At 53.1% G+C, this 27,946-nt stretch overlaps 3 protein-coding genes across 5 annotated transcripts in view; 1 reads left to right on the forward strand and 2 right to left on the reverse strand.

The window, feature by feature from the left end:
- The window catches only part of LOC135271286 (ATP-binding cassette sub-family C member 6-like), an 86,323-nt gene extending 80,194 nt beyond the window's left edge, over window positions 1-6,129 (forward strand). The window contains 1 exon segment of the mRNA XM_064368285.1: window positions 104-6,129. Coding sequence (XP_064224355.1) covers window positions 104-212 — 109 coding nt within the window. The 3' untranslated portion in view covers window positions 213-6,129.
- On the reverse strand, window positions 5,880-15,590 carry LOC135271294 (multidrug resistance-associated protein 1-like). The gene is made up of 6 exons (XM_064368318.1): window positions 15,561-15,590; window positions 15,247-15,393; window positions 13,647-13,805; window positions 11,437-11,603; window positions 9,457-9,651; window positions 5,880-6,610 (listed from the first exon to the last, which is right to left on the reverse strand). The coding sequence occupies exons 1-6, from the start codon at window positions 15,588-15,590 to the stop codon at window positions 6,520-6,522; spliced, it is 789 nt and encodes a 262-aa protein (XP_064224388.1). The 3' UTR covers window positions 5,880-6,519.
- On the reverse strand, window positions 15,314-27,937 carry CPT1B (carnitine palmitoyltransferase 1B). 3 transcript variants are annotated; one of them, XM_012437237.3, is made up of 20 exons: window positions 27,428-27,937; window positions 26,856-27,021; window positions 26,363-26,502; window positions 25,895-26,072; window positions 25,574-25,675; window positions 25,236-25,373; window positions 25,074-25,151; window positions 23,889-23,996; window positions 23,731-23,815; window positions 22,898-23,093; window positions 22,249-22,434; window positions 21,537-21,642; window positions 21,340-21,456; window positions 20,703-20,867; window positions 20,486-20,620; window positions 20,218-20,370; window positions 19,294-19,407; window positions 18,588-18,680; window positions 18,348-18,433; window positions 15,314-15,393 (listed from the first exon to the last, which is right to left on the reverse strand). In XM_012437237.3, the coding sequence occupies exons 2-19, from the start codon at window positions 26,994-26,996 to the stop codon at window positions 18,350-18,352; spliced, it is 2,319 nt and encodes a 772-aa protein (XP_012292660.1). In that variant the 5' UTR covers window positions 26,997-27,021; window positions 27,428-27,937; the 3' UTR covers window positions 15,314-15,393; window positions 18,348-18,349. The 3 variants fall into 3 exon arrangements, with proteins under 3 accessions (XP_012292660.1, XP_012292659.1, XP_012292658.1); XM_012437236.3 differs by lacking the exon at window positions 15,314-15,393 and adding an exon at window positions 17,867-18,096 and having other exon boundaries at window positions 27,591-27,937; XM_012437235.3 differs by lacking the exon at window positions 15,314-15,393 and adding an exon at window positions 17,867-18,096.
- Window positions 27,938-27,946: the final 9 nt, after the last annotated feature.

Below are 27,946 nucleotides of genomic sequence, written 5' to 3' on the forward strand. Positions count from 1 at the left end.
AGGTCTAGGGAGAAAACCTCAGTGCAGACACACTGGGCTCTCACAGCTGCCGAGAGCCTGGGCTGGTGTCCAAAGAGCCTCTCTGTCTCCCTCTCCTCCGCAGGGTTCTGGTCATGGACAAGGGGCAGGTGGCAGAGAGCGGCAGCCCAGCCCAGCTGCTGGCCCAGAAGGGCCTGTTTTACAGGCTGGCCCAGGAGTCAGGCCTCATCTGAGCCAGGCTCCTCAACCGTCCCCGGCCCCACTGGGCCAGCCCGCAGAGCCTGCAGTGCTGGAGACGGAAGTGGTCCCGGGGTCATCGACAGCTCCACGCGATGTTGAGTCTAGACCTGTTTTTGCTCTCTGGGAGGAAAATGGCAGAGAAAGTGGCCGATGATCACACAGCACCAGAGCCGGAAGGACCTAGCAATACACAAATCACCTGCAGCCAGTGTCAACAGTGACCCTCAGCCCTGGCTGAGCCCTGGACTCACCTGGGGACACAAGCACCTGCCTAGGCTCGCCCTACACCCTTAAATCGGAATCCCTGGGGCTGGGGACTGCAATGGTGTGTGTACGTCTTACAAATTAACAGTTTCATTTTCAGATAATCCTAGATTCACGTGCAGTTAAAGGAAACAGTATCGAGAAATTCATGTACTCGTTACCCCATTTCTACCAACGGCAACATCTTGCTAACTCTAGTATAGAGTATCACAGCCAGGGAATTGCCATCGACACACCAGTCTTGCTCGGATTTCCCATTTGACTTCTACGTGTGTGTATGTGTATTTATTTTGGTCCATGCAGTTTTGTCACACGTGTAGTCTTGTGAATCCACACCACGGTGAGGATACGGAAGAGCCACCACCATTTTCTGGCCACACCCATCTCCTGCACTCCTGCCCCCGCCGACCGTGCTCTGTTCCCCAGTTTTGTGTGTATATAGATAGATCTATATATATTTTTTGAGACAGAGTCTCACCCTGTGGCCCAGGCTGGAGTGCAGGGGCACAATCTCGGCTTACTGCAGCCTCCACATCCCGAGTTCAAGTGATTCTTGTGCCTCAACCTCCCGTAGTAGTTGGGGTTACAGGTGTGTGCCACTATGCCCAGCTAACTTTTGTATTTTTTAGTAGAGAGGTTTCACCGTATTAGCCAGGCTGGTCTTGAACTCCTGGCCTCAAGAGATCCACCCTCCTTGGCCTCCCAAAGTGTTGGGATTACAGGCGTGAAACACTGCGCCTGGCCAAGCTTGTTATATAATTGTAAAGCTCCCCCATCGGATTCCAGAGTGCAGCCAGGACTGAGAACTTACAGCCCCCACATCTCTGCTCCTCCTCCCCCACCGGCGATGAGCTCCAGGGACACAAAAGCCTGGTCCCCACATGCCAAGCATGGGTCCTCTCCACTCATGAGCAAGTCAAATGTGCGTGTTCCGTGTCTAAAACAACAGAGGACCCAGGACTACTCAGCCCTCAATGGGAGAATTTGCCGAGGACTTGGTGCATTTCCTTTGTTTTGAGAGTTTTGCTCTGTCACCCAGGCTGGAGTGCAATGGCATAGTATCAGCTCACTGCCACCTCCACCTCCCAGGCTCAAGCAATTCTCCCACCTCAACCTCCCAAGTAGCTGGGATTACAGGTGCCCCCCACCATGCCCAGCTAATTTTTGTATTTTTGGCAGAGATGGGGTTTCACCATTTGGCCAGGCTGGTCTACAACTCCTGACCTCGGGTGATCTATCCGCCTCGGTCTCCCAAAGTGCTGGGATTACAGGCGTGAACCACCACGCCTGGCGGGTGCATTTCTTACATGTGGTTGCTAAAGACCAAATTCCAGCTTCCTGGGGGCACCCCAGCAACCATCAGAACACCTGGAGTGTTTCTGTTCACCGTTGCGCTCCAGATGCTGCTGACATCCACAGGCCGGAGCCCGCTGAGCGTGGAGAACTTGCTGTAACCCAGGGTGGCCAATGCACAGCTCGTTGCATTCCTCACATATTACTTTCTTTTCGAGACAGTCTTACTCTGTTACCCAGGAGGAAGCCCAATGCCACAATCTCAGCTCACTGCAACCTCTGCCTCCCAGATTCAAGTGAGTCTCCTGCTACGGCCTGCTGAGTAAGTAGCTGAAATTACAGACATCCACCACCATACCTGGCTAATTTTTGTATTTTTACTAGAGCTGGAGTTTCACCATGTTGGCCAGGGTGGTCTTGAACTCCTGACATCAGGTCATCCGTCCCCCCTCAGCCTCCCAAAGTGCTGGGATTACAGCCGTGAACCACTATGCCCAGCTGCCTCACGCCTGTTTCTGACAGCGGTCAGAATATTAATATTGGACTCACCAAACCAGCTTCAGTCATCAGGAAAGAGGAACCACGTCTAACACAGCCAAGCTTCATGCCACAGAGAGATCGCTGGGAAGGGAGGGCAGCGTGAGACACCAGATAACTCCCTTGATCCTAACTTGACAGGGCCAGGGCGTCTCACTGACCTCGTGGCACTGCTGTAAGGATAACCTAAGTTAATACATGGATTTGAGTGTGTGGAAGCAGAGAAGGCAATACCCAGGCTTTCTCAACCTTAGCATTACTGACACATGGGGCCACAACGTTCTGTGCTGTGTGGACACATCCTGCACACCGTAGGACGGTCAGCAGCGTCCCTGGCCTCTCATTCACTAGATGCCAGTAACCTCCTCCCCCTACCACCACCAGTGTTGTGACAAAGTATCTTCAGACGCTGCCCCACATCCCCTGGGGAGTCAAAACCACCTGGCTGGGCCAGACACAGTAACTCACACCTATAATCACGCTTTGGGAGGGCGAGGTAGGCCGATCACTTAAGGTCAGAAGTTCGAAACCAGCCTTCCTAACATGGTGAATCCCCGTCTCTACCAAAAATATAAAAATTAGCTGGGTGTGGTGGCAGGCTCTAGTAAGCCCAGCCACTCGGGAGGCTGAGGTAAGAGAATCGTTTAAACCCAGGTGGAGGAGCCTGCAATGAACCGAGATCATGGCACTGCACTCCAGCCTGGGAGACTGAAAAAAAAACAAACCCAAAACAGAAAGACCCACTTGGTTGAGAATCCCCGGTCTAACCTGCCCCGCTGCCATCCATCATCCACGGATACTTGGGTGGTGGCTGTGCCGGTGCCGGTGCCGGGAGGAGGAGGGAGGCAGGAATTCCACCTTTTCTTGAGGACACAGGGCCTGCTCCGTCCATTTGGTCAAGGGACTTTCTGATGGCCCATCCTGACAGAGGGTTTTGTGATGCCCCTTTAGGCCTGGAGTAATCTAAATCTAGATGGAAATGCAGCTTCTACCTCCTTCAAAGTGGAGCAGGGAGTCCTCAGTCTTCACCTGCCCCGAGTCATGCCCACAAAGCTGCGGACCTACAACTGCCTACTCCTAGCTCCATTTCACAGGTGAGGAAACTGAGGCTCGAGGAGTTGACATGACTTCACAACTCCTCACAAGTGGATGACCTAGTTAGTAAAGACAGAGTGGGGATCTGCTTCTGAGTGTAATGTCAGAGTCACTGCACCGGGCACGTGTGTGCTGTAGACAAAGGAAGGGCAGCAGATGCAGCCTTTGTCTTTTCTCTGCCTGGAGCTGAGCCACCTGACAGCCTTGCAGAGTGACCCCAGGCAGGGGCTGCCGTGTGGGCGTTTGGCAAACTCAGCTGGGCATGAGGCAGGGCCACCAGACCCTCTTTCCTAGGCTGTGTGCCAGGAAGCAGTGTGTGGGCCACGGGCCGCTGGCATGTGGGAACTGGTGCCTGCCGGTCTGCTAACGAGGCTGCTGTCCAGCCTGCACCACAGCTGCCTGGAGATGTGCCAGCAGGACTGCCCGGGCCACTCATCCCCCTGACACGGGCTCTGGCCAGCAGCGCCTGGCTGGCGGGTGGAACACGAGCTAGATCCAGCAAGGCTGCGGACCTCCTCCCTCGGTCAATGCCTGCACCCGGTAGGCTCTTCAAACTCAACTCCATCCCCATTGCCACTGCGAACCCCTGACGCTGCTCTAAATGCCTGCCCCACACTCACCCAGCAGACCCGGAGACGAAGCCACCATCACTGGGCCCCTCAACAGGGCGCTTTGATAAGGAAGGTCCCACCGTCGGGCCCTTTTAGCAGATGAGAAAGCAGAGCGTGAGTGGTGTCTCTGCCCCAGCGGTCTTGCTTCAAAGCCTGTGTCCTCACCACCAGGCTACTTTGCCTCTTTTTCTTTTTAAAAAAAAAAAAAAAACTACAGGCAGGAGCCACTCCATCCGGCCAATACCACTAATTCTAACGGTCACCACCTCACCAGCTTCTCACTGGGCACCTTCATACTCCAGTTCCTAACACAAGCCAATGACTTCATTCAGGCATGACCCACCACGCCTGGCGACACTACCCATTCGCATGGTTACGACCTTACTGGCCTTTCACTAGTCACCTTCATACTCCGTGGTTCCCAGTGCACACCAGTGGTTTCAGTGAGGCGTGAGTCACCGCACCCAGACAATACCACTACTTCTAATGGTCACCACCTCACCCACCTTCTCTGGACACCTTTTACACCACAGTCCCTAGTTCAAGCCAACAATTTCAAACAGGGACAGCAAGGCTTCACATGTACTTGGTACATGGTTTTAGGAGCGGGAGAAATGGTGTGCTCTCCAAACGTAAGGAACGTTCCTTACTGCCCAGATTCACCCAGTTCGAAGCTAGAAACCAAACACTCTAGTCTGACTACTCCACTACCCACAACTTGGGGACCACGTCAATTAGGAAAGGGGGAAATACTTCTCTTCCGCCAACACTGCTCCGTTTCCGGCCTCCCGCAGTAGTTGGGTGGGGGCCATGTGACTCATTTGGGCCAACGAGCTGTGAGTGGGATTCACTGCATCAGTTCTGGTTTTAGACACAGAATAGTCGGGGAGAATCGTCCACTCTCTTCTCCCACAGTGGGGAACTGGAAGCCGGCCCTTCGGAGGCTATGTCGTAAAACCAGGACAGTCTGGATCAGCTGTCACAGGGAAATCAGCTACCCCAGAGAGGCAGCTGACTCTCATCAAGAACTGCATGAGCAGGAAATAAAGCTTGCATGCATTTCCCAAGATTTTACGGCGAATTTTACACTGCAGCATGGCCTTGCCTCTCTGGACTAACATAAAGGGATTTTCAGACCAGACGCAGTGGCTCATGCCTGTAATCCCAGCACTTTGGGAGGCTCAGGTGGGAAGATCCCTTGAGTCCAGGAGTTTAAGACCAATCTGGGTAACACAGCAAGACTCTGTCTCTATAAAAAATTTTAACAATTAGCCAGGCATGGTGGCACATGCCTGTAGTCTCAGCTACTCTGGAGGCCGAAGCAGGAAGATTGTTTGAACCGAGGAGGCTGAGGCCGCCGTGAGCTATGATCGTGCCACTGTACACCAGCCTGGGCAACAGAATGAGACCCTGTCTCTAGGAAATAAAAGCGGGGGCAGGATTTTCAAGGATCATTCTGCCCACATGTGATTTCCGCCTCACCTGTCTTAGAACCTGACCAAAGCTACGCATACCACACACATCACTGCTCACAGGGTATGTACAATCAGCCTCATTTTACAAAAGTAAGTGAGGCTCAGAGGCTAAGTGACCGTCCCAGGGGTCACATGAACAGCAAATGACAAGAGCAGGACTCAAGCTAGGGTCTGTCCACCCTGCGGCTGCCCCGCCTTCCCACTGAACCCCACCTGACGCGTGATCTCTAGGACTCGCTCTTTCTGGCAACAGCTCCCACCAGAGGTGACGTGTTTGTCAAAAGGAAAGAAGAGACACGGGAAGATCCCACATCCTGACCGTGCCAGAGGAGATGGCTGGAACCCTGGCTGACACCCCGAAGGAAAGGGAAACATCATTTAGAAAGAAACAAAATATATATTTTTTTTTACTGCAAATGTTCACACTTCCATTGTAAGCCATTACAAAAGGATCCCCCAAAACTTGATTTATCTAACGCAAAAGAATGTTATAACTTACAAAAAATAAATATACTTTCACCTAAAAGAAAGATGCTCTCTGGGTGTGAAATTGGTGGCATAATTTTTTTTTCTGAGACAAAGTCTCGCTCTGTCACCTGGCTCCGGCTAGAGTGCAATGGCGTGATCTCGGCTCACCATAACCTCTGCCTCCTGGGTTCAAGCAATTCTCTGGCCTCAGCCTCCCCAGTAGCTGGGACTACTGGCATGCACCACCACGCCCCGCTAATTTTTGTATTTTTAGTAGAGACGGGGTTTCACCATGTTGGCCAGGATGGTCTTGATCTCTTGACCTTGTGATCCACCTGCCTCGGCCTCCCAAAGTGCTGGGATTACAGGCGTGAGCCACCATGTGCGACTGAAGTCAGCGACATAATTCTTAGCAAGTATGAGTCCTGGGGCAGCCGTCAGCTCTGGCTGCTTTCTGGATTTCACTCTGGGCTCCAGCCAAGACACCTGAAAGAACAGGCTTTAGAAGATGCTGCTTCTCCATTTTCTTCCAGAAACACAAATGCAGGGCGCGCTTCTCACTGTTTCCTGGGAATGTTACTTCCCAGCACAACAATTCTCCTCCTAAGAAGTTCAAGTTTTGAGACTGTTTTTCTCCCTGGAGCAGTACTTAAAAAAAAAAAAAAAAAAAAAAAAAAAAAAAAAAAACCAATATTCAAAGATGGGTTCTTTTCATGTCCTGGAAGAGCATCAGAGACTACATGTCAGGTTCTCCCCTCGGCAGCTAACCGGATGCCAAGGGAGAGAGACTACAGCCTAAAAACAAGGAAAAGATGCACAGGGATGCTTTTTGGTACCCACTAGTAATACTTGGGAGGTACTCGTGTTATTTACTTTGAAAGCTTCATAACCATGACCAGGTACCAGGAGAGGGAAAGAAAAGAGGCAGGAAGAAAAAAGAACACAGTCAACACTGTAAGCAACCAACACAGCTGTGGGCCGGGCCCCTAACACTTCTTCTGCTAGGACTGGTGCAGTAGCCTTCCAGCCAGTTGCTCGCCCTCAATCTCTATTTCTAGTCAATGTCAAATTCCCATGAGGTCACCTCCTTAGTATTTACCCCACATTAATCATGGTGGGAACAGTAATAACAGTGTTGACTGTCCACATTCACTGTTCCATTACATTCAGAGTAAAAGAAAAAGATCTTACCATGGTCTACAATAAGGATTGGCAGCATTTTTGTGAAAAAGGCCTGAGAGCAAATATTTCAGGCTGTGCAGGCCACATGGTTTCTGTTACAACTACACATCGCTGCTGTATTTAAAGTGTGAAAGCTGCCAGCGACAACAGCAAATGAACAGCGTGGCTGTGTGCCAGATCTGGCCTGTGCACTGTAGTTGACTGACCCCTAATATTTGAGGACCTATAGGATCTGACACTGCCCAGGTCTGACCTCATTTCTATGTCCTATATCTCAAAAGCACCAACTCAGCATCTGTCACATAATAGGTGGTACTCAGTGAGCTAGAAACGTGATGTCTGTTGGGTACAGAGGCTCATGGCTGTAATTCTGGCTCTTTGGAAGGCTAAGACAGGAAGATCGCTTGAGGCCAGGAGTTTGAGGCTGTAGTGAGTTGTGATCTCACCACTGCACTCCAGCCTGGGCCACAGGGTAAGACCCTGTCTCAAAAATAAACAAAATAACATAAAATAGAAATATCATGTCACTCCTCTGCTTAAAACCTTCCTATGGCTTTCCAGGATTCTTAGAATTAAGTTCCAAGCTTCTCGCCATGGTTACATGCTGCTCTAAGATCTAGCCCCTGCCTACCTTTCTGGCCTCGTCTCCTCAATTCCAACCTCTAGGTACAATGGCCTCCTCGTGCTAGCCTTCAAATTCATTAAGCGCATTCATTCAGTTTTACATTCAGCTGTACCAGCTGCCTAGAATGTTCTTCCTGTAGATCAGAGGTTGGCAAACTGTGGTCTGCAGGTCAAATCTGCCACCCTGCCTGTTTTTACTAATAAAGTTTTATTGGAACACAGCCATGCTCATTCATTTGTGCACCGTCTATGGCTGCTTTCACAAAGCAACATGGGAGCCAAGTAGCTGAGAGGCCACGCGGCCCGCACGGCTGAAACTATCCCAGCCCTTACAGAACAAGGTTCAGGATCGCTATTCCAGACCTTCCCACAGCTGACTCCTTTTCATGGTTCAGGTCTCAGCTAAAATGTCACCTCCTTGGAGGTGACCCATGCAAAACTCAAAACCCCCCAAGAGCCTGGCAACAGAGCTGCATTTTGACTTTGTGGTTCCAGGCACTGATGCTTGAGGTGCGGGGGTGGCGTTCTCCATACAAAATGCTGAAAATTCTGTTTTATGACTGTGTTGAAATAAATAGAACCCAGGTTGGATTATACTCTTTTTTGGCTTTTTTTTTTTTTTGAGATGGAGTCTCACTCTGTTGCCCAGGCTGGAGTGTAGGGGCATGATCTCAGCTCACTGCAACCTCTATCTCCCAAATTCAAGCAATTCTCCTTTCTCAGCCTCCCAAGTAGCTGGGATTATAGGCATGTACCACCACACTTGGCTAATTTTTGTATTTTGAATGGAGACAGGGTCTCACCATGTTGGCCAGGCTGGTCTCGAACTACTGACCGCAGGTGATCCACCTGCCTCGGTGTCCCAAAGTGCTGGGATTATAGGCATGAGCCACTGCACCCAGCCTGCATCTGATTTTTAAAAGAAAAGTAAATCTTTCTGTAGGCCCCAGGCACTGGGCCTGCAGTGCTCGATGGAAACCCTGACCCTGCCTGGCCACTATCCTGTGTCCCTGGCAAGTGTCCTTCCCAGCACTGCTGCCCTCTGGAATCCTGTTGGTTTGTTGCTCTGTCCAATTTTTGTCTCCCCCATCTAATAAGCCACTTGGTGCCAGAAGCAGGGACCTCGTCTGACAGCAGCCTACAGAGTCTGCAGTGTCTGGAAGCAGGGCAGGTGCGCTATGTGGACACACTGACAGAATGAATGACTGGAAGATGTCAGAAATACCTGGTACCGCCAGGTGCAGTGGCTCCCGCCTGTACTCCCAGCACTTTGGGAGGCCAAGGAGGACTGATCACCTGATGTCAGAAGTTTGAGACCAGCCTGGCCAACATGGTGAAACCCTGTCACTATTAAAAATACAAAACATAGCCAGACATGATGGCACACGCCTATAGTCCCAGCTATTCAGGAGACTGAGGCAGGAGAACTGCTTGAATCCCAGAGGTGGAGGAAGCAGTGAGCCGAGATGGTGCCACTACACAACAGTCCGGGCAATGGGGCGAGACTCAATCTCAAAAAAAAAAAAAAAAAAAAAAGAGAAATACCTGGTACCATCCATGATGAAGAGAGGATCCACTCACTGGGCTGTCACTCGGCATAAGGACAGTGTTCAGTGAATGAATAAATGAATGAGCCAGTAAGTGAGGCGAACTCCCCAAGCCCAGAGGCCACTGTGCCAGGACATCACCTTGTGTAGTCCATGATGGTGTTGAGCCGGTGGGCGATGGTGAGGACGGTGCAGCCCTCAAACTGCGTCCGGATGGTGGACTGGATGAGGTCGTCTGTCTCCAGGTCCACGGCCGCCGTGGCCTCATCCAACACAAGGATCTTCGTCTTCCTCAGCAGGGCCCGGGCCAGGCACACAAGCTGTCGCTGCCCAACACTTGACCAGAAGAAAAAGACCAGGAGACAGTGTTGGGTCAAACCACCTGGCCCTCAACCTAGGCCCAGGCTGCAAGGAGTGAGACGAAACACTCTGTGTTGCTTGACAGGACAGCCCGTCACTCCCAACATCTGTGCCTACAGCAGACATCACTAATCAATCGGAACACATCTCCCATTCAGCAAGATGCAGGTTCAGAATATTCTCAAAACAGTGGCTCACATCTACAAACCTCACACTTTGGGTGGCCAAGGTGTGAGGATTGCTTGAAGCCAGGAGTTTGAGACCAGCCTGGACAGCAAAGCTAGATCTCTCTCTCTCTAAAAAACAGAAATAAAAAAATCAGCTGGATGTGATGGCACACTTCTGTAGTCCCAGTTACTTGGGAGGCTGAGACAGGAGGACTGCTTGAGTCCCCGAGTTTGAGGCTGAGATCAAGCCACTGTACTCCAGCCTAGGTAACAGAGTGAGACCCTGTCTCTTAAAAAAACTAGGACAAAAAAGAGCCAGGCACAGTGGCTTATACTTACAATCCCAGCACTTTGTGAGGCCAAGGCAAACAGATCACTTGAGGCCAGGAGTTCCAGACCTGCCTGGCCAATGTGGTGATGATACTCCTTCTCTACTAAAAATGCAAAAATTAGCTGGACATGGTGGCAGGCACCTGACATGCAGCTACTTGGGAGGCAGAAGCAGGACAATTGCTTGAGACTGGGGGTGGAGGTTGCAGCTGAGATTGCATCACTGCACTCCAGCCAGGGTGACAGAGTAAGTCCCTGTCTCAAAAAAAGAAGAAAGAAAGAAAGAAAGAAAGAAAGAAAGAAAGAAAGAAAGAAAGAAGAAAGAAAGAAAGAAAGAAAGAAAGAAAGAAAGAAAGAAAGAAAGAAAGAAATAAATGGCCTCATATCCATGCATCCCTATCCAACTGCGGGGCCATGACAGTTGGCTCTGGACTCAGACATGTACCTTGCTTTGGCCAATAGGACACCAGCAAACATAAGACCAGCCAAAAGAATACTGTGAGATGCACATTGGGGCTTGCACGCTCTGGTGCCCCTGTCACTGCCATGACAACATGCCCAAGCTGGTCTGCTAGAGAATGAGGGACATACCCTTCTTGCCCCATCTGAGGCCAAGTAGATGAGCTGATGGTCAGCTGACCTGAGACACGCATGTGAGCCCAGCCAAGATCAGCAGAGCCACCTGGCTGACTGCCCTCGCATGGTAGCAATGATCACTGCTTTATGGTTGAACATGACTGAAGCTTTGTGGCTGTCACAGAGATGGATAACCGAACCAGAACCAGGCACTAACAAAGACCACCACAGCAGCACCCCAGAGGTACCCGTGCTGTGCCAGGCATTAATGCTTTAGTTGCTGGGTCAGGGACAGAGCTCCAAGATCCTGGGAGAAGGACCAAGACAGCTGGAGTAGTGCATGGGGACTTGAGGGGCTCAGAGCAGTGCTAGTCAGCAACTGTACAGAGCCTTTCTATAGTTTAACAACTGACAGCCACTCTCAACTGAATGGAGCTGGTGCATATAAAGGGAAACACATTAGCCATCCTGGTTATAAAAAGCCTCATGATATAAAAAGCCTGGATTAAGACCCATTTTACAGATACAGAAACTGAGGCTCCAAAAGGTGAAGGGACAAATGGGTCATCTGCAGCACAACTGGGACTCAAATCCAGGTCTACCACAGGTCTGGACAGAATCTTCACACACCCCTCCCGAGGTGGCACCTCGGAGACCGTGTCCGGTGTCCCCAGTCCACCCCGCCTACCTGAGGTTCTCTCCACCTTCCGCGCACTTGTGGTCCAGCTTGTCAGGAAGGGCTGACACGAAGTCCTTCAGGTGAGCCAGCTCCAGGGACGTCCAGACTTCTTCGTCCGAGTATTGGCTGAACGGGTCCAGGTTCATGCGGAGGGAACCCGAAAACAAAATAGGGTCCTGTTCAGAGAGAAGAGAGTGGCGGCATGTCACACCTATGTCACACTGACGTGGATGGAGAAGAGGTGAGGCATAAGGACTTCCGGCCAGGACTGGTGAAGGTGGGGTTTCAGAGCTCCTTGGAATCACTATTTCCAGAGACGTTAATAATAGAGAAAAAGGCCAGGTGCAGCAGCTCACGCCTGGAATCCCAGCACTCTCCGAGGCCGAGGTGGGCAGATCACTTGAGGTCAAGAGTTTGAGACCAGCCTGGCCAACATGGCGAAACCCTGTCTCTACTAAAAATGCAAAAATTAGCTGGACGTGGTGGCACACACCTGTAGTCGCACCTACTCGGGATGCTGAAGCAGGAGAATCACTTGGACCAGGGAGGCGGAGGCTGCAGTGATCCAAGATCCTGCCACTGCGCTCCAGCCTGGGCAACAGAGCGAGACTCTGTCTCAATTAAAAAAAAAAAAAATTCTTAATAATGGAAAAAAAAAGTCTGGAAAATCTGAGTTTGGCAAAATAAGACTGACTTCCTTTCCATACAACTTCCTAGAGCCTTCAATATGCAGGTAGGTTGAGAACCCTCCACAAGTGAGCTGCAGCACAGGTAACTCCTAATGGTAAAGTCCTGTAGATTTCTCACCTGTCCTCCAACTCCAAAAGAGAATCTTCTAAGAAGCTTTAGAGAAGATGACACTGAAAAGCAACATGTCAAAGAATCCACCTGCAGGGACTGGTCTAGAAAACCCTTATTTTGGCCGCGCACGTTGGCTCACCCCTGTAATCCACTCCTTGGAATCACTATTTCTGGAGATGTTAATAATGGAGGAAAAGGACAGGCACAGTGGCTCACGCCTGGAATCCCAGCACTCTTGGGGGCCAAGGCAGGCAGATCACCTGAGGTCAGGAGTTGGAGACCAGCCTGGGTAACATGGTGAAATCCCATCTCTACTAAAAATACAAAAACTAGCCAAGTATGGTGGTGCATGCCTGTAATCCCAGCTAATTGGGAGGCTGAGGCAGGAGAATTGCTTGAACCCAGACGGTGGAGGTTGCAGTGAGCCGAGATCGCACCACCACACACCATCCTGGGAGACAGACTGAGACTCTGTCTTAATTAAAAAAAAAGAAATCCTTATTTCTTACCAAATACTGCATGTTCTCACTTATAAGTGGGAGCTGAACTGTGGGTACTCATGGATGTAAAGATGGGAACAAGAGAACCAGAGCCTCCAAAAGTGGGGACAGAGAGAGGAGGGTAATGGTTGAAACTCTCTCTCGGGTACTTATTCAACATTTGGGTGATGAGATCCACAGAAGCCCAAGCGTCAGCATCACACAATATACCCATGTAACAAGCCTGCACGTGCACCCCGCGAATCTAAAATAAAAAGAAAACATTCTTATTTCTTGTCTAGCTCTCAGAAGGGTGAGAGATTCTCAGTCTGACTCTGACAGCAGAGAGAGAAGACGGTATCTTTTTGGATTTTTCTAGATGCTTGGGAAACTACCCCTTGCGGGGACAGGAGGTCGGGAATGATACTCAGGGATTTCTCACATTGTGAATCACATGCAAAGGGGAAACTGAGGGAAGCAGCAGCACGGCCTAAATTCAACACAAATAATGAAGGCCAGTCGGGCGTGGGGGCTCACGCCTGTAATCCCAGCACTTTGGGAGGCCAAGGCAGGAGGATCATTTCAGCCCAGGAGTTCAAGAGCAGCCTGGGCCACATGCTGAGACCCCACCACCACAAAAAATACAAAAGAGATTTAGCTGAGAATGGTGGCATGTGCCCGTAGTCACAGCTACTCAGGAGGCTGGGGTGGGAAAATCGCTTGAGCCTGGGAGGCGGAGGTTGCAGTGAGCTCAGACTGAGCCACAGCACTCCACCCTGGGCAACAGAGTGAGACCCTGTTTCAGGAAAAAAACAAACAAACAAAAAAAAACACAATACAACGAAGTAGGGCCAAATGTATGTTTGTCCCCAAAATACACATACATCGCTGTGAGTGCACCCACAGGACGCGCTCACCCCCGGCCGCACCCAGACCCACCTGGGGGATGATGGTGATCTTGAAGCGGAGGTTGTGCAGGCCGATCTTGGCGATGTTGATGTCATCGATGATGATCTCGCCTTCGGCAGACTTGTTCATCCGAAATAAGCCCAGGGTCAGGGACGACTTCCCAGCTCCCGTCCGCCCCACGATGCCAACCTGCAGGACAGAGGGCCCGGCTGTGGTAGGAATGCTGGCGTCTGGACTTGTCCCTGACCCACAGCGCCCTCTTCTCTGCCCACCTCAGGCATCAGTCATCTGGTCAACCCAACTCCACAGCCCTCTCCCTCACCCGCTGCCCAGAGACACTCCTTTAAGGGTGTTTTGGCGAAAGGTTACAAAGGACTCTCTTCCCTTTGCCAGGCTCCAGGAAGGAATTCCTCAGCTTTTTGAAGTTACTAGAGACCTCAAAAGAGATACACAACAGGCAGAAGGAATTTCCAACGAAGCCCTATTTGTTTCGACTCAAGTAACTACTAACTAACAATCAGGTAGCTCCTCACTTCCCCATGCTCTTTTTCACCCCTCTCATGGTGAGTTTCCCATTATGAGCTGTTGAAATACCTGAAAGATTCAAGCGGATCTTCTGTGCCCTTTGCCATGACCCAGTCTCCACACATCCTCCCTTGAAGGAACTAGTTTCTCCAGCTAAAGGCCAATGATGCCATTCCTCATCTGCAATTCTCCCTGGGCTCTTGAGAAACGGGCTTCCTCTACCCTCCTACAGGGGTGTCACAGGGCAGCATGCGTGCAAAACTTCTCATAACGTAAGATAAGCCATAAAGACTCAGCGAGGGCTGGGGTGCGGGGGCGCATGCCTGTGATCCCAGCACTGTGAGAGGCCGAGGTGGGTGGATCACAGAGGGTTAGGAGATGGAGACCAGCCTGGCCAACATGGTGAAACTCCGGCTCTACTACCACAAAACTTAGCCAGGTGTGGTGGCATGTACCTGTGATCCCAGATACTCAGAAGACTGAGGCAGGAGAATCACTTGAACTCGGGGAATGGAGGTTGCAGTGAGCCAAGATCAAGCCACTGCACTCCAGCCTGGGCAACAGAGTAAGACTCCATCTCAAAAAAACCCCAAAAAACAAAAAAAAAACTTCTTCCAGGGGCCAGGCATGGCAGCTGACTCCTGTAATCCCAGCACTTTGGGAGGCTGAGGCAGGCAGATCGCTTGAACTCAAGACTTCCAGGCCAGCCTGGGCAACATAGTGAGACAAAAATGAGCTGAGCTTAGTGGGACACACCTGTAGTCCCAGCCACTTGCTGTCCCCCCACTTGAGAGGCTGTGGCTGCAGTGGGCTGAGATCACACCCCTGCACTCTAGCCTGGGTGAAAAAGTGGGTCACTGTCCCAAAAAAGAAAAAAATCTTTCAAAACGTATCTGTGGGACTCATTCGGTCTTCGGGCTATCAGTTCGCCTAAAGCCTTCACTTCTGCAAGCTGGATGCGTGCTAACGTTTACAGCCACAGTCCATCCCATCCCGCCAACAGCTACTCTCACGGAGGTGTGGAGGCGTGAGTGAAGGGCAGAAGCCGCAGCTAGATTCGCCTGCCTCGTGGCACCCTGTGAATGCGGAGGCGATGTGTACCCACCTTTTCTCCCCCATTGATGGTGACATTGATGTGCCTGAGAACAAAATCCAGGTCCTCTCGGTAGCGCAGACAGGAGTTCCGGAATTCCACTCGGCCCACCTGGGGCCAGCTGTTGGGAGGAGCTGTCTCCTGGATTTGCCAGGGGGCCTTCGATCACAGCAGCAGAGGGACAGAGTAAGAAATTCCCAGTCTATCCTATAAAGCCGTGACTTCCCCGACCTCCCCTCCCTGTTACTCCCTCTGCTGCCCGAGGTGACCTCCCAGGCTTCAGCACTGCGGGTTTGTGCTTCCTGGAATGCTCTTCCCCAAATGACCCCCTCGCATCCTGAAGATCTCTGGTCCATGCGGAGCGCCCTCCCACCCCTGCGTCCCTCTGTCCCCTCCTGTGCTGCCTTCTCCTTCAGAGCACTGCCTGCCTCTGACCCTCTTGGGGCTCTTACACTTGAGTGTATTCTGTCTCCCACACTCACTGCACCATCCACTAAGTGAGGACAGTGTCTAATTGTTCACCGCTGTATCCCAGGGCTCAGAGCACATAGTAAGCACTCAGTAAATATTTATGGCCATAAACAACAAGAGTGACACAGTTGCTGACATGACATGGTAAGTGAACCAGAGGCAGAAGGCAAAGAAACTGAGGGGACATGATCATCACTCAGTAGGTCAGAGATACCTTTTGTAAAGCTGTCGTCTCTCTGTAATTGGTTATGGCTGACTAGACCATAGTTGTTCACTTCTGTCTGATGTTCATGTTCACCTTTCTCTTAAAATAACTGTACAAATGACTTGTATATACATTGTTCTTTTCTATTTTTTATCTTTTATTTTTCCATTGTCCTCCAGCCTGGGCAACAGAGCGAGTTGCCCAGGCTGGAGGGCAATGGCATTTCAGCTTGCTGCAACCTCTGCCTCCCAAGTTCAGGCAATTCTCCTGCCTCAGCCTCCCAAGTAGCTGAGATTACAGGCAGGTGCCACCACGCCCAGCTAATTTTTGTATTTTTAGTAGAGATGGGGTTTCATCATGTTGGCCAGGCTGGTCTCGAACCCTTGACCTCAGATGATCCATCCACTTCGGCCTCCCAAAGTCCTGGGATTACAGGCATGAGCTACCGCACCCGGCCTATATAACATTTTTTACTGTACCTTTTCTATGTTTAGACATGTTTAGATACACAAAGACTTCCCATTGTATTACAGTTGCCTGCAGTATTCAGTATAGTAACATGCTGTAATGGGGTATAGCCCAGGAGCAACAGGGAATGCAACATCGCCCAGGTTATTGTAGTAGGCTGTACCATCCGGGTTTGTGTAAATGCACTCTAGAGTGTTTGCACAACAAAATCGCCTAAAAATGCACTTCTCAGAATGTATCCCCTTCATTAAGCAACCCATGTCTGTACTTGCTAAGTGGATTATTCCAAAAGCCTCCTGGTTTCTGGCCAGCTGTTCTGTCCTCTGACCACACCTGCCTCACCCAGCAGTGAATTCGACATGGGCAGGGACAGGACCTTGCTTGTCACTGAATCCCCAGCACAGGGACAAGGGACAAGTCTATGGTGGGTGTTCAACAGACAGACACTGGTTCCTGGGCGGGCATGATGGCTCACACCTGTAATCCTAGCACTTCGGAAGGTCGAGGGGGGAGGATCACTTGAGCTCAGGAGTTTGAGACCAGCCTGGGCAACATAGTGAGACCCCATCTCATGAAAAAAAAAAAGAAAAACAAAAACAGATGAAGACACTGGTTCTTAAATGAAGGTCCAGAACTGAATCTAATTCACTTCTGGGTTCTTAGCACACAAGATACAGATTCATTCAAGCATGTGGCAACAGTAATTGAGGGCCTATTAATACTTTTCATAAAAATTATTTTTTATGGCTGGGCGCGGTGGCTCATGCCTGTAATCCCTGCACTTTGGAAGGCCAAGGCGGGTGGATCACCTGAGATCAGGAGTTTGAGACCAACATGGCCAACGTGGTGAAACCCCGTTTCTACTAATTAGCCGGGCGTGATGCGGGTGCCTATAATCCCAGCTACTTGGGAGGCTGAGGCAGGAGAATTGCTTGAACCTTAGAGGTGGAGTTTGCAGTGAGCCGAGATCATGCCATTGCACTCCAGCCTGGGTGACAGAATGAGACTCTGACTAAAAACAAAAAAAAAAGAAATACAAAAAATTAGCCGGGCATGGTGGTGCGCGCCTGTAATCCCAGCTACTCAGGAAGCTGAGGCACGAGAATAATTTGAACCCAGGAGGCGGAGGTTGCAGTGAGCCAAGATCACACCACTGCACTCTAGCATGGGCAACAAGAGCGAAACTCCATCTCAAAAATATATATATTTTATTTACTCTTAACATGATTTTAGTAGCCAAGCCAACCTAAATGGAAGAGCATCTGTTGCTGCAGATCATCCCGTGTGCCCTCTCGCAGACATGACCACCTGGCACCCCAAGACTTCAGGCCTGGGACTGCAGCCCCTTTTTATGCTGAGAAGAGGCTGCAGGGCCTCTGCAGGGTTGTGCCCCAGCCAAGAGGGGTGCATCATACATCCCCCTGCATGGGAGGCAGGTGGGCTTGCTCTCCAGCAGACAGACAAACAGAAGTGGCCCCAGGGAACAGGTGAAGGTTCTGAAGCAAGAATTTATTCCAAGCACATATGTGGGCATGGACGGCATGGACAGCTATCTCAGAGCCTACATCACTTGGCAAAGCCACACATTTCAAAGCAGATCACACAAGTCCTTCATGAATAGTCTCTCAGCCCTGGTCCTTCTCTTGCAACCTCTCTGGTCTGAGCTGGGGTAAGGGGGATGGTCTCCTAATTCCCACACAAAACACAGGACCTAAGGGCTGAGAGAAAATTACACAGCCTTATTTTTATTAGTATCTGTCAAGAAAAAAAAAATCAAAATTCCCTCCTGTTCCAAGCCCATCTCCACCCCTGGGCCCTCAGGGATATGCATCTGCCCAGCGAGGGCCTGCTGCCAGAGCTGTCCTTGAAGCCTGGGCACCTGTGCATGGCCACCCCTCATGCCTGTGAGCCGCCACAGGCCCCTTCCTCCACCATGTGGGGACAAAAGGGCAGCTGGCATTTCTCCAACCTTCAGCTGTCAGCCTTGGGAACTTGGAAAAGATCAGCGATGTCCAGTAGGGCTTGGCGGATGTGGTTCCCAAAGCGCTGGGCATTCTGTGGGAGCCAAGAGCTCAGATGCACCTTCAGATATGCACCCACCCCTCTGTCCCCACAAGCAAGGACTCCTCCCCAGCCAAAGACACCTGTGTTCCTGGGCAGCCCCAGGTGGCATCCCTTCCTCAGGCCTGAGCTGGGACAGGAGACTCACCGTCTCTGAGCTTGAGAACTTGCTGGAGACATGGAAGAAGATCGTGTTCTCGCCTGCAATCATGTAGGAAACCCCATAGCCATCATCTGCTACCTAAGGGCAACAGGAAGAGTGAAGGAGAAGGCATAAACCAAACCCTGAAGATCTGAAAGCCAAGCTGATACTGTATCTGTTCTTCCCACAGGAGTTGCCGGAACAGGCCCCAGCCCTAAACAAACACTGCATTTTTCCTGAGGACCACCCCCAGAAAATGGTGAAAACCAAAGAATGCTGCCCAGACCCCACCAAGGGATCTAGGGACCTCCCAGTTTCCCTCAGGGGGCTTATACTCTCGATCACTCCATTTCTCTCCAGAGTGTTTGTTCTTTAGCCTTCTGACAAACTAGCCCACGTGAAGGTTTCTGTGGGAGACAGCTGCACTCTCTTGGATAAGCAGACTTCAGACGCACCCAGGGCACTGCCTGGTACCCTGGAAACCAGCCCCGGGCACGGTCATGCTCCAGCAAGGAGGTATTTGGGATGGGTGGGTCCCAGGTACCTGGCTGCCTGAGTCCATAGCTAACATTCTGCTTCTGTGCAGGTCTGGGGTTATGCTCTCCTCTAAGCAAGGTGCTCCTGCCTCTGGTCTGACTTCAGGGCCTGCAACTCTCCACTGAAACCCCCAGGGCCCTGGGGCTGCCCATCCACCCCCTTTAGGGGCACTCACAGGGCCAAAGCCACCTCCAGCACCCAGGTGGTTGGGGTGCTGGTCTGGATCGAACATGCGGATCTGGGATTGAGGGATCTGGCTGGTGGAGAGGCGCCAGGGTTCTGAGAGCACCTGCAACAAGGAGGCCACAGCTGGTCAGGGGCTACATGCCCACAGCACCTGTCTGACCGGTGGTGTCTGTGACCAACTCTGAGCCAGGCACTGTTCTGCTAAGCTGCGAGAGTGGACATGAGTGCAGGAGCTCCCTGGCCACCGCCCCGTGGTCCCCTACACATCATGCCGCATAAGGCTCCTGTGACCTGCCCAGCCCTCCCTCTGCTCTGCCCCTCCCCATCCCCCTGAGCCTCACTAGTCTCAGTAGTGCTGTCACCACCTGACAGATTATACATTTGTCTGTTCCCTGTCACAAGAACACCAACACCATGAAGAGGCTGCTGCTCCTGCGCAGCCCCAGGACCACAGGCCCAGGTGGGGTGTGGGCAGGAAAGCTGGCCCAGCCCTCCAGGGAGCTTCAGGCGAGCCAGACAGAAAACAGGCTGTGCCCCATCATGAGATGGCCCAGCCCCTGGGTGTAGGAGGGCAGTAAGACAAAGGACACACCCGGCCAGGTGCAGTGGCTCATGCCTGTAATCCCAGCACTTTGGGAGGCTGAGGCAGGTGGATCACAAGGTCAGGAGTTCAAGACCAGCCTGACCAATATGGTGAAACCCCATTTCTACAAAAATTAACTAGGTGTAGTGTTGGGTGCCTGTAGTCTCAGCTACTCAGGAGGTTGAGGCAAGAGAATCACTTGAACCCGGGAGGTGGAGGTTGCAGTGAGCTGAGATTGCGCCATTGCACTCCAGCCTGGGTGACAGAGCAAGACTCCATCTCAAAAAAAACCCACAAAACAAAAAGGACACACCCATCAACAGTGCTAACCTCAGCTAGGAAAGGAGAGCTGACTCCCAGGTACTTGGAGACCAAGTAAAGGCAGAAGAGGTGCCTGTCAATCCCTGCCCCTGTCATGGCCAGGCGGTACATATTCTGGTGCTTCTTAGAAGCTTTCTGGAAGAGATCTCGCAGGTCTGCTTTCTGCGGGGCAGAAGTAAAGGAGTGAAGACTAGCTTTGATCCACCAGGCAGATGGGAGGCAGAAGGGGCAACTCACCAGATGACTGTGACCCCCATGTGGGACAGAGGAGACTCACCACGTGGGACCCCTCCATCATGGCCTGCACAAAGGCTGCAGACTCGCTGGTACAGGAACGCACAGTCTCAGTCCGTCCCTCCCGGAACATTCTGGTCATTGAGGCCTCATAGGTCAGGCAGAACTTACCCCTGTCCTAGGGTATACAGAGGGGTGAATCTGGCAGGTGGACCCCGGTACCACCCTGCCCTCTCAGCAGCCGGAGGCGGGACTCCTACCCGGAAGTGAGCCAGCTGCAGTGCAATCTGCACAAAGGCGTCCGGGCTGGTCCGGCACCTCTTGATGAGGCCTTTGCCAAAGGGCAGGAACTGGAAGCAGTACAACTCCACATCGTCTGCCAGTGCCTTGGCCACCTGGTAGGAACTCTCGATGACTGCCTGGCACTGCCAAGACATGGGAAGGGTCAGCTGAGGGCAGGGCTCTCCAAGCAGGACTCTAGGTCACATCCAGGAGGCATGAAGTTTAGCTGGTGGAGGAGGGGCACAGCTGGCCCCTACATCCTCAGGAGGAGGGTACACAAAGGACAACCTGAGGGACAATCAGCTGCCAGAGGCTGGGCTGAGCTTTGTGGAGAAGAGGGAAGTGCTGAAAGGAGCTTCAGGAGCCTGTGAGTGCCTCCTCCATCTCAAGGCCTTCTCTAAACACAGATGGCCCCAGGGGCAGTGTGTGGTCTCTGTCCTCCTTGAAGCCAGTTTGGACCCTATGGGTATCCTGAGTCCTCCTGTGCCTTCCTCTGAGGGCTGGGACAGGCGGTGGGGCCAGGAGTGGGAGGAGAAGGGGGACTCAGGCCTTGTTGGGGTTGTAGCTGCCTGCTGCTTTGTGGTCTCACACTTGCTCTGGGTGCCTCCGACCCACCTGTTTTGGAATGTCCCACTGCAGTCGCATAGGAGGTGCCAGAGCAGGGTTCGGTTTGCCCAGGCAGTGCCCAGTCTCTGTGTAGCCCAGGTGGAAGCTGTCTGTGCCCAGGACAAACTACAGGGAGAAGATGAGACTGAGAGGCCAGCCTCATCCCCTATGGCCTGCCCTGTAGGTTCCCTCTGCAAGGCTATTACCTCCCAGAGGTGCCCAATGATGGGAGCGTCTGCCCACGCATGTTCTGCATTGAGACCCAACTGGCCATTCTTGAAGGAAATGAGAGTGAAGGATTTGTCAAACCACCTGCAGGAAGAGTAGACGCATGAAGAACCAAAGCCTGGAATGTCCACAGGAGCGTGACCTGCAACCCTAACCTTTAACCCTAACTTGGATGTTACCTCTAACCCTAACCCTAATACTAACACAACCCTAATTTCTAGCTCTATTCCCTTTTTTTTTTTTTTTTTTTTTAGATGGAGTCTTGCTCTGTCGCCCAGGCCAGAGTGCAGTGGTGTGATCTTGGCTCCCTGCAACCTTCTGGGTTCAAGGGATTCTCCTGCTTCAGCCTCCTGACTAGCTAGGATTACAGGTGCCTGCCACCATGCCCAGCTTCTAACCCTATTCTCTAACCCAAAGCCTAACTTTTAACCTTAAGTGCTAACCCTACTTAACCACTAATCATAATCTTAACTCCTTTTTTTTAAGATGGGGTCTTGCTATGTTACCCAAGCTGGTCTTGAGCTCCTGGGCTCAAGTGATCCACCCACCTCGGCCTCCCAAAGTGCTAGGATCACAGGTGTGTGCCACTGCACCCAGCCCATAACGCTACCTTCTTTTATCTTTAATCCTCTAACTGTAGCCCTAACCTTTAACCCTAAGCTGTAACCTGTGGGGCTGGGGGTGCCTAACCTGTTGTAGCAGTTGCCATGTAGCAGGGCCTTGCCATAGAGGCTGAGGCTGGCCTCATCTTCGGGGTCGTACCAGTAGGACTCCTCATCCAGGGCCACAAAGAAAGCGGCACGCTCGATGGCCTCCAAGGCAGCCTTGTTCTTTCCGGAGCTGAAGAAGGCCTGGCGTGCCTGCGCCCACTCCACCCTGCAGCATGGGGCAGAGTAAGCAGTGGGCACATGGACTTGGGATGGAGGGTGCATCCAAGGGCCTGGCTGGGTCTGGAGATGGAAGGGTACCAGGCTGGGCCTGCAGGTGGGCAGTGGTGCCAGGCTGGGCCTGGAGGTAGGAGATGCCAGGCTGGGCCCGGAGGTGGGGGTTCCAAGCTGGACCCAGAGGTGGGGGGCGCCAGGCTAGGCCTGAAGGTGGGAGACGCCCACCTGGCACACTTCAGACTGTCTTAGAGGCTGTCCCCTGCCTTGCACACTCCCACCTAGCTGCCACCCGTCAGAGGTAGGTTACGCTGGCTGTCATGCTATGATTACCACCAGTGCCCCTCCCTGGTTGTGCCTCTAGCCCCCAGTTCCAGGGTGGCAGGAAAGGCCATGCTCCTCTCCGCATGGAGACCTGAACCTCAGGGTGAAGACGGTCCCTCCCCACAGGCCGATACCTTCCTCCTGCAGTGAGGGCTGCCAGCTTCTCCTCCCCAGGCTGAGGCGGGGAGGGGTCGTCCAGGATTCTCTGGAACTGCATCTGCAGATCCTGAGGCTGGAGCAGACGGGAGCCCTCATAGAGCCACAGCTTGAAGAAGCGTCCCTTGTGGTAGACAGCCACGTGCCGGCTGTCCAAGAGGTGTTGTAGCGTATCTGTGACAGAGGCCAGGGCAAGCTGAGGTGGGCCGTGGAAGCAGCTCATGGCCCCAGCTACATCCTGAGAAAGGTCTACCTCCCATGCGCTAGGTGGCCTCTGCGGACCCCGCTTTGCTCGGCCTCTGCCTGTGCCTTCCTGCCCCCTGCATGGGATCTGTGTGTTCTAAACCAGGACCCGTGCTGGGTGCTTCTGCTGCCTCTCATAACACCAACAACAATCCTATAAGGTATTTCACAGAAGAGGAGACCGAAGCACTAGGAGGTCATGCACATGGCCTGAGGATACAGTGTCAGAAGCAGGGAAGGTTACTGCCTCTGCCAGACCCCTGTGTGTGCCCCTCCTCTCTTCCTCTGCCAGCTCCATGGCAGTACCAGGCCTGTCCTAAGCTTTGGGTTGCAGCAGGACCCCCTTCCGCACACACAGTGAGCCCCGGATTAGGGGGGCTCTGCTTTGGGCCCTGTGGGGTCCCAGCACCAGCAGCATGCCTGCAAATAATAGATGTCTAGTATCTGTCACAAATAGACGACTGTTCACAGTTTCAGGACCCTGAGACACTGGGGACACTTGGTGATGAGCAGGTAGGAGGGCACCGAGCCAGATGGGCCATAGGTAGGAGGAAGCGGGCTCCATTACCTGTCTCCTTGCCTGGGATCCGAGTGGTGTTGAACATCCTCTCCATTTGGTAGGAGCACATGGGCACGATGCCCAGTGCCATCACCTAGGGGAAGGCCCAGCATGGCTCAGACTCAGGTCTCCTCTCCCATCCCACCTTCAACCCTGATGCAACTCACAGGCTTGATTTCTTCACGGTCCAGTTTACGGCGATACAAGATCATGGCATGGATGATGTTTCCCAGACGGGCCGCCTGCACGTCTGTATTCCTGATGAGCACAAGGTCCTGCAGAGAAAGCAGAGCCCACAGGGTGGGTGCCTCTGTCTGGGTGTCACCTGGATCTTGCTGACCCAAGGACCAATCTATCTGGGGGTCTGAAGTGTTCTATCTCCCAGTACATCCTGCACATGCTGTCGGGGCGAACCTCCAGAAACGCACAACAGATCATGGTAACCCCCTGCTCCAGCTTCAGCCTGAGCTGCTTTTTTTATTCTTTGTTTTTTAGAGTCAGGGTCTTGCTCTGTCACCCAGGCTGGAGTGCAGCGGGGCAAGCATGTCTCATTGAAGCCTCAAATTCCTGGCCCTAAGTGATCTTCCTGAGTTTCAGGGATGAGAGGCATGCACCACCACGCCTGGCTCTGAGCTGCCCTTTTATAACCTAGTTTATATGCTTGTGTTCTGCTTATTTTGCTTTGGTAAAGGGGTTCTACCACTAAAAAGCAGTTTGGAACCTCTGGTATGGACAAGTTGTGTGTAAGTTTCAGGAAGGATAGTTTATGGAGAATTCCAGTAGACTCTCCTGAGTTAAGTGTACTTTGGACAGTGGGAAAGGGGAGAAGAGGAGTGTCAAGCAGCCCAGGTGGCTGCAAGACCCAGAGACTCAGAAGGGCCAGTTACATGGGGCAGAGGCAGACCGTGACCTCCTGAGCTCTAAGAGAAGGAGCCTGGCCTTCATTCTGCTGTCTGGCTCTGCAGAGGGACACAAAGCAAGACATGTTCTAGAAAATTCCCTGGTTATGGTGTCAGGACAGCTAGGAACCCACGGCCAGGAGGCCAGTGAGGAAACCAGGGAAAGAGGTGACAGAGCCTGAGCTGGGCAGGGGCACTGACCCTGGGACTCTGAGAGAGGCAGTGACAGGCTGGGGGGTCTCCACTGTCCTCATTCCCAGGATCCCCATCACCCCTGCTTCTGGACTTTTCTAGGATCTCCTCTCCCTCTTCCCTTTCCCTCAGGCCTCACTCCTTAACCCCCACTTCCCCACGGAAACTGCTACCAGAGCTCTGGGCTGTCCTCCAGGTCCTTTGCCTTGGAGTGGGGACAGAGCTGAGCATGTGCAGGGGCCCAGGGGCTCCGGTTCATACCATGACGTAATAGTTGCTGTTCACCATGAGAGGGCTCCTGCCTCGAAGGTAAATGTACTCTTCCCACCAGTCACTCACCTGTGGGCAGGTGGAAGGTTAGAGCCAGGGTGGGGGCAGCCAGGACACATGGCAGGGACAATGAACCCAGGGGCACAAACTTACATAGTTAGTTGCCCACCATGACTTGAGCACCAGATATTTCTGCAGCCTGGGGGCAGTCTTCTCCTTGAATTCTTTAGCCAGCATCTCCATGCGGTAATATTCCTCATCATCCAACAAGGGCCGCACAGACTCTAGGTACTGTCCAGCCAGTTGTCATTACCGTGGGGCCAGCCGGCGAGGACTGCCTCTATCTTAATCCTCTTCCCACCTCTCCCTCCTCACCCAGCCCCATTATTCTCAAGCCCTTAAGGCCATTCTTTGCAAAGAACCTTATATTCGGAAACATCCCCTGAATCCAGCCTTCCCTGCCCACTGGGATGCCCAAGCGAGGTGCTCACCCGCTGAATTGTGGCTGACACCCTGGGCACAGGAAGCTTGGGCAGAGACGTCTGGAAGCTGTAGAGCATGGGGCGCCGGCTGGATAGAAGGCGGATACATATCTAGGGGTACAGAGCAGAGTGCTGGGGTGGGAGCCTGCAGAATGAATGGAAACCAGCCAGCAATCCCTTGAGAACCTCAGAACCATCCCAGCCTCTCCAGGACAAACCCCACACTGGGCACCAGTGCCCTGTCTGCCTCTCCCCTCTAGCTCAGAACCTCAAAGGAGCCCGAAGAGTCTCAACCCAGGTCCCTGAACCCCTGCACCGGCGGCTGCTCACAGCCCAGATCCTGGTCAAGTGGCTGGTCTTGCCATGCATCTCAAACATCCACCCATGGTAGGAAAGCAGCAGCTTCAGAGTTTGGCGGAAGAAGAAGATGCCTGTTGCCCACACGCCCGTGGAGAAGATGGCCATGCTGAGAAGTGCCTGGGTCTGTGGGGTCTGGTAGGGCCCACACCTATTGGAGAAGGGGCAAGGGCTGCAGAGGGTCCTCTTGAGGCCAGCCTCAGGTGGCTGTGAACTGTCTCAGGGAGACGCCAAGGGGAAGAACCTCCCTGGACACACTTAAGTCTGACTGCACCAAGTAAGAGCTGCTATAGGATTAAGACAATGGTTGTCGTAAGGGAGGGCTTCCCTATGACTGCCAATGGCTATTGTCCGTATCTGCCCAGCTCAGGAACCTCAGCCTTGGGAGCTGGGCGCAGCCCTCCCTGGTGACACCTGAGCCCTTCCAGCTTCACTCCTTACCCCCGAGGGAGGCATCTCTGGATGCAACCGACCAGCCCCAAGGAGATGTCCACGTTGCAGTAGGAGGAACCCACTGTTGCCATGACAACGACCAGCCAGCTGGTGGGGCTGCCAGGGTACACGCCCCTGAGGATGCCATTCTGTGGGCAGAAACAGGCACCCTGACGCAGCTGGAGGGCATGAGGTTAGCCTGCCTGTGAAGTCTTGGGAATGGGCTCCTGGTCTTGGCCTGGAAGGCTTTCTCTCCTGCTGCCCTGCTGTGCTCCTTCCTCCTCCATACCCACACTGTAGCTCCCTGTGTCCCACCACATCTTGTGCACCTCTCCGGTGTCTGTACTTCCAGAACCTGTACCCGGCAGGACTGCCAGCCAAGGAGGCAGCAAGGGACTCTAACAGAGAGGTTGACAGCGGACACCCGGGCTCTGCCTCCGCTCTGAGAGCTCCCTTCTGCACCTGCTGAGAGGAAGAGGCTGGGAGAAACACCTGTGCGCACCTTGATGCGGATCAGGCGTTTCTTCCAGGAGTTGATCCCAGACAGGTAGATGTGTTTCAGGGCCTCCCGACTGAGCCGGAAGTCGACCCCTTCTGGGGTCACCGTGAACTGGAAGGCCACGGCCTGGTGCGCTTCCGCCATCCTGGGAGTTGGTCGGCACCTGGGACTGGAGTAGGTGGGTGCGCGGGCGCGCTCAGGCCGGCCCTGCCCCCAGCCGCGCCGAGCCCCCCGCACCTCCAGCCAGTCCGCGATACCCCTCACCCCCGACCCCGCGACTAGCGGCTGTGCCCGGCCCGCGCCCCCCGCCAGGCCAACCGCCGCCAAATCCTCGCTCCAGCCTTCCGGTGGGCACAGCCACTGTGGTGCAGGGCTTTGGGCCTTGAAAGCTCCAGGAACCCCAAGGACGGTGAAGGGCAGGCTGGAGTAGGGGGCGTCAGCGAGGGCGCGGGCAGCGGGGAAGAGGCGCCCCTGGAAGCGGACTCGGCCCGGACAGATGCAGGGTTCCGGCGCCCCCCTTTCCCCCACGACCGCATGGCCCCAGCGCCGTCCTCGCCCCTGAGCCCCCTACTCACGGCTCGGGTTCACTCCTGTCCGTGCGTGGGTCTAGACACTCTGGCCCGTGTCCCCACGTCCTTCAGACCTAGCCACCCCCGCCCCGCCCTCACCAGGAACCTGACACCTAACCCCAAATCGGGGTTGGGGTAAAACGCGGGACGGGAACCAGAACCCACCCACCTTCCGCGGTGGGAATTGCAGGGCGGGGTAGAGTTTCTGCGCTGTGAGGGTTGCTCAAAGGTCTGGGAGCCTGGGGGGCCCCAGAGTCTCGTGAGGATAGTGGCATTAGAGCTAAATATAGCCAAATGTAGGGAAAAGGTCACCGATGTGTCAGCTGCTGCCTGTTTTCAAATCGCTGGTGCTCCGGACAGCCCCTACCTCAGGGTTGTCTTCACCCCCATCACTCTCCGGTCCTCCTCCCCAAGTCGGAGTATTTATTATTCTAAGCTGGAGCCAGAAGAGTGGGGAGTGAGGGGGGACCCCAGTCGGCCTCATGAACCCTCAACCACTTTCAAGCCCAGAACGCTGAAGACTGC

This window comes from Aotus nancymaae, unplaced genomic scaffold (genome assembly GCF_030222135.1).
Source record: "Aotus nancymaae isolate 86718 unplaced genomic scaffold, 86718_ANA_hifiasm-v0.15.2.pri h1tg000076l, whole genome shotgun sequence".
NCBI lineage: Eukaryota > Metazoa > Chordata > Mammalia > Primates > Aotidae > Aotus > Aotus nancymaae.

Excerpts from the sequence above, each read along its gene's own strand:
- LOC135271294 (XM_064368318.1), bottom strand. The coding sequence starts at position 15,590 with ATGGACCAGAGATCTTCAGGATGCGAGGGG. Across the intron at positions 15,394-15,560 it reads GATCTTCAGGATGCGAGGGG|GCCCCCTGGCAAATCCAGGA; the intron begins GTCATTTGGGGA and ends CTGTGATCGAAG. Across the intron at positions 9,652-11,436 it reads GAAGGTGGAGAGAACCTCAG|TGTTGGGCAGCGACAGCTTG; the intron begins GTAGGCGGGGTG and ends CTTCTGGTCAAG.
- CPT1B (XM_012437237.3), bottom strand. The coding sequence starts at position 26,996 with ATGGCGGAAGCGCACCAGGCCGTGGCCTTCCAGTTCACGGTGACCCCA. Across the intron at positions 23,094-23,730 it reads GATCCCAGGCAAGGAGACAG|ATACGCTACAACACCTCTTG; the intron begins GTAATGGAGCCC and ends CCTCTGTCACAG. Across the intron at positions 20,621-20,702 it reads TGCAGCTGGCTCACTTCCGG|GACAGGGGTAAGTTCTGCCT; the intron begins GTAGGAGTCCCG and ends TGTATACCCTAG.